This window comes from Parambassis ranga, chromosome 24 (genome assembly GCF_900634625.1).
Source record: "Parambassis ranga chromosome 24, fParRan2.1, whole genome shotgun sequence".
Classification (NCBI taxonomy): Eukaryota; Metazoa; Chordata; class Actinopteri; family Ambassidae; genus Parambassis; species Parambassis ranga.
In genome coordinates this window covers 13,110,976-13,116,204 of record NC_041043.1, presented here as the reverse complement: position 1 = coordinate 13,116,204, position 5,229 = coordinate 13,110,976, and the positions used below count along the sequence as shown (strand labels likewise).

Here is a 5,229-nt window from a genome sequence, read left to right as displayed (position 1 = left end):
TGCATTAGGAGTCTTTGTCAGTATGTTTGAAACATTTTGAATTTTGTAGCAAGTGTGCATGTAAATGCCAATGTAAACAGCTGATTCAGGATCCATTCTCTTACAAAGACTTTCCTTTATGATGAAATATAATAACAAATATTTTGTTAGTTCAGCAGAATTGCACATATCAAACAGCATTACTTTTGTGAAGAACATTTTACCTCATCCTAAATGAACTTGCAGCATCTTACCATTCGTAGTATGAGGCACTCATACATCTTGCAATAGTGTGGTTGGTAAGCTTTTGTGCTCACATATCTATCACACTACAAAGCTGTTGACCAATCAGAAATGGAGAAACTGGCATAATTGATATGATGAATATTTATGTATACCGAAGAGTGATGAATATTCATGGTGGGAGTGACTATGACAAAGGAAATTAGAAGTTAGTGTTGATTATTTTTTAATTGTCTGGTAATAACAAAGGCAACCAGGTATTAGTGGCTACACACACAGGCCCCATAGTTATTCTACAGATCAGGCAGTTAACCTGCAGATTGGGTGGGTGAAATAACACATTATGAATGTTGGTGTAGTGCTCAGTTTGCATTATCCAGTTTCAATTCATATTCATTTTTTATGGCTCCGAGATCTGGCCATCACTAAATCATATGCCCCACAAGAGACCCAATGTAATTGTCAAAATATGATTTTAATGACAGCACACATAAACCCAAAAACTGAAACCAGGAGAAAGCTGCTGTTCCATAAGTGTCCATGTGAGGGCTGGCTCCCCGAATGAGTCATGAATGCGACCACACACATGTATGTTTTACTTATGTGAAGAAATGCAGCTTAATCGTGCATCTTTAATCATGCAGTGTACACTGGCTCATGAGAGGTGATTAACATCGCATGAATGGCCATCGAATGATCAGTTGAATTTCTGGTGTTTTTTGTTTTTGGCAATTTTGTTGCTCCTCAAGAGAGAGAATCGCACAGTTTAAGCAGAGATGTAGCCCGAAGTCTGTGTTTTCTCTCACTGCACATGGTTATGTTGTGGCCTCTTTTGAGCTCAGCTTTGGTTGCTGTGCTAATGTGACAACTACACAATTCCCAGGCTAGGAGACATGGCACAAAGTTGAGTTTTCCCCTTTGACAGTAAAAACTATGGACAGAGCTTGTGTAACATCACCCGTTTGTTTCTGAAGAGCCATTCTGAGGCTCGGTGGGAGGCTCCGGGACGCTCTGACCGCCACTGTTGGCAGCATCACGTCCGCCAAAACTCCAAATATGGACAAAGAGGGGGGAGCATGAGCGGAGTTTAGGGGGGGGCGGGCGATCGGAAGCAGGAAACTCGCGCTGTGATACGTCAGCCGTCTGTCGTTCAAGAGGCAACGCCCTTAATTATATAATAACTAGAAGGGAACCTATCATTTGAGACCAGAATGTTTTTGTGTACCAGGCTGTAAACATGTTCATTTCTGCTGTGAAGTCGGCCATGTTAACATGGCAGTCTATGGGAAATGACTCGCTTTTGGAGCCAGCCCCCAGTGGTTGCGGCATGAATTACAAGTTTTGACACTTCTGCATGCGCTTCAAGTTTGAGCCCCGAAGGTTGCCGCCTGGTTTTCCCACTACCTTTTGCAGCCAGTCTGTGGTTAGATCCTTATTCATCCAACCATTTTTGGAAGTGGCGCATTGCTTTTACCTCCTCACACACAGTCTGGCCCTCCTCCTATCTGACAGACTTTCCACTCACCCTCTTTGCATCAATCAAAAAAAAAAAAACATCTTGCTGCTGCTTCTCCTGAATTTTCTTGGGCATATTTGACAACTGATAGTTTAGGTTTCAAATCATACTTGTTTCTCTTTGTAGCCATGGTGGCCTTTGCCTTCTGAGAAGAGGTAAAGACTAAACAAAGGGATGTCATGAACTGTTTTTCTGTTGTTGCTGACAGCATAACATAAGCAAGCAGTGTCAGAGAATATTTTAATGGAAGAAAACGCACATTTGGCTTTGATGGTATTGTGTGGGGCATTAAATTGAACAAATGAAGGGTTGTCAAGCAGGCAGGCCAGCATTTATATGTCCAAATCAATAATCAGACTGGGCCTGCCAGCGGGCCTGATGTCATTTTGGGACTAGGCTATAATTTGAAGTTGTACGGTACTTTGTGTGTGTATGTTTTTTTTTAAAATAATTAGTTGAGTTAAGGGGTGTATTACTAATAAGCACAGGCCTCATGCTTTTGGCAGTTTGACATCTCAGTCTTTTACTCGGTGGAGTTATGTATATGCACATGTCATAGACAAGAGCTTATCTTTTTCAATCTATGTTATCATTTATGAGTTATGAAACATTCTTTTTTTATTTGAACCAGCCATTTGAAGTTGTTTTAAGAACACAAGGTCCAGACTCACTTTAGCAGCTCGACAGAAACTGTACATTTGTAATATACTAATTAATGACATGAGCTCATCTAATTTTTAGTATCTTGTCTGAATCTCATTTACATATGATAAATGTTTTACAAAATTACTGAAATTCATCTAAAAATACATTTAGTTTTGTTTTTGCACCAGACATAAATGGATCATTGTGATCCTAAAGTTACGTTTGTATGACACAATATGACAAATATGTACCATGATTGTAGTTTTTTAGTGGATTTGTATAGGCTGACAACACAACAAGTGTGTGTAGAGGGACAATAAGCAATGCTTGTGTACTGCAGAACATTTTATTGTGAATTCATCTAACAGAAAACTTGTACAAAGATGTTTAAAGATGATATTACACAGTTTGTATATACAAGGGATATTTCAGTATGTACATGAGCCGTGCCACAAGTCACAGACATGGCACATCAGCAGGTGATTTATAATTTTGAATTTGTAAAGTCACCTTGAAATATTTTCCCTGTAATGATCATCCTGAAAGCTGATCTGAACCAGCTGTAGAAGAAAGCATAAATAAATGGATTCAGCATTGAATTTGACAGAGCCAGCCAGTTAAGTGTTTCTATTATAGCAATAGGTGTTACATCGTATATTAACGGCTGGAAGTTGATGCAAAGAAAGTAAGGAGTCCAGCAGAAGAGAAACACTCCCATTACTATAGCCAGAGTTTTGGTGGCCTTCCTCTCCATCTTACTGACAGCTGCTCCACTCTTTGTTGAGCACTGGATGCATTTTACTTGTTTCTGTGCAACAAGGAAAATCTTCAGGTAGATGCTAAGCATAATTAGGACTGGAATATAGAAGGCGAAAATACATGCTAGCGTTGTTGATATTGAAGCATCAATCAAACAGCTTTCTTCACATTTTCCCTGATTAAAACCTGCAACTACGATGCTAATTCCGATAAAAGCAGAGAAACCCCAGATCACCAGGATCATCATCCCTGTCACACGGTCATTTATCTTAGTTCTGTATGTCAGAGGCTGACACACTGCATGGTATCTGTCAATGGAAATGCAACATAAGTTCAGAATGGAAGCTGTGCTCAGTGTGGCATCAAAGCTGCCTCGTACTTTGCAAAACAAGTTTTCATAAAACCAACAAGAGGTCACAGTAAATGTCATGCTGAAAGGAAAAATGAAAACTCCAACCAGCAGGTCAGCCACACCTAGAGAGAGGATGAGGTAGTTAGTAGGAGTGTGCAGCTGTTTGAAGTAAATGATGGAGATTATCACAAGAAGGTTTCCACATGTTGTGATAACAGCCAATAGGCCCAGGAAAATATATAATAATACACATATTAAAGAAGGGCTGTTTGTAAATATGTAGGTTAAATCCTGAAGTTCATAACAGGGATGTAAGTCAGTGTTAGTCCTGTTGAGAGTTGACTCCATGCCTGTAGATTCCTGCAATCAAGTAATTAAACATTACATTATAACACAAGATACATACACCAATATATATGTCATGTAAATACAGGATGTGCAACAACAGCAGTAACCATGTTCATTCATATCCAGTGTCATACCATATGTTTGGGGTCGTCAGTATTGACATCTGGCCTCACTGTGCGGAACATTCAGAATTTTAAAGAAGAAACCCCACCCAGAATTATTAGAAACACCCCTCGTCCGGTCAGATGGGACATTACTGACTAATAATGCACAAACTTTTTTCATGGTCAACACCTAGAACAATGCTGTACGTTATGCATTAGTCTGTGTGTGTAAAGTCTCCCCCAAATAAATGTAATTTACAAGTTAGTCTTATACTTGCAGAGCAGTATTAGATTTTGTTAGTATCATGGCTTAGGCTTGTTTTGCTGCATCATAAGCATTCCTGAGGACCTCCTAAAAACTGCTGTTCCTGCTCACCAGGCTGAAACAGATTACACAACCATCTCTTAAGAGTTTGAGCTCCACAAATCAAAAGACAGATTCTGTACAAATGGAGAAAGTCCATTATCACCCTCCTCAGGAGTGGTCTATGTAACAGGCCGCAAGGTCACAAAGGGTAACCTCTAACTAGCTAAAGGCCTCTCTCACATTGGCTAATGTTGATCTTCCTGAATCCACCATCAGTAGAACAATGAACAACCATGGTGAGGATGGCAGAGCTGCAAGGAGAAAGGCACTGCTCTCCAAAAGGAACATGTGTACAAACCAGAGAGCTGCTGGGAAAATATTTTGTGGACCGATGAGACCAGAGTAGAAATATTTGGCTTAAAAGAGAAGACTGATGTTGGGAGAAAGAATCACACAGCGTCTCAGTATATGAACCCATCCCACCTGTGGAACATGGTGGTGGTAGTATCATGGTTTTGGCCCATTTTGCTGCATCTGATTCAGGATGATATCTGTGAGCTCAAAACAAAGTGCTTCATACAGTTAGAGTTATGCAATAGAATTAAGAGAATGGTTATAGAAGACAAACTGTATTGAAATGACCTTATGACCTTATTCCAAATGAAATATTGCAGGTCATTCAAATAAACCCTCCAACATCTCTGATTATTTACTAGAATATGTGAAATATGTCTGTTTCATTTGTTCGATTGGTTTCTCTTTTTCCACTTTCAGGCCTTGTAAGTAAATCAGCCAATGTTTTGGGTCATATTAATGCAGAAATATAGAGAACAGGGTTCATAAACTTTCAAGTAGCACTGTATGTGGTGAACATTTTGAAGAGATAAATAAAAGGTAAGACATTTGCTTACAACGTTCTTACAGTTAGCATATAGTTCTCTCCTAAATTAGTTTTTTTGTGTGTGTGTGTTAATCA

The 5,229-nt window shown here is 39.4% G+C and overlaps 1 protein-coding gene across 1 annotated transcript; it reads right to left on the bottom strand.

Moving 5' to 3' along the window:
* Window positions 1-2,867: 2,867 nt before the first annotated feature.
* On the bottom strand, window positions 2,868-3,842 carry LOC114429093 (trace amine-associated receptor 1-like). The gene has a single exon (XM_028397941.1). The coding sequence runs from the start codon at window positions 3,840-3,842 to the stop codon at window positions 2,868-2,870; it is 975 nt and encodes a 324-aa protein (XP_028253742.1).
* Window positions 3,843-5,229: the final 1,387 nt, after the last annotated feature.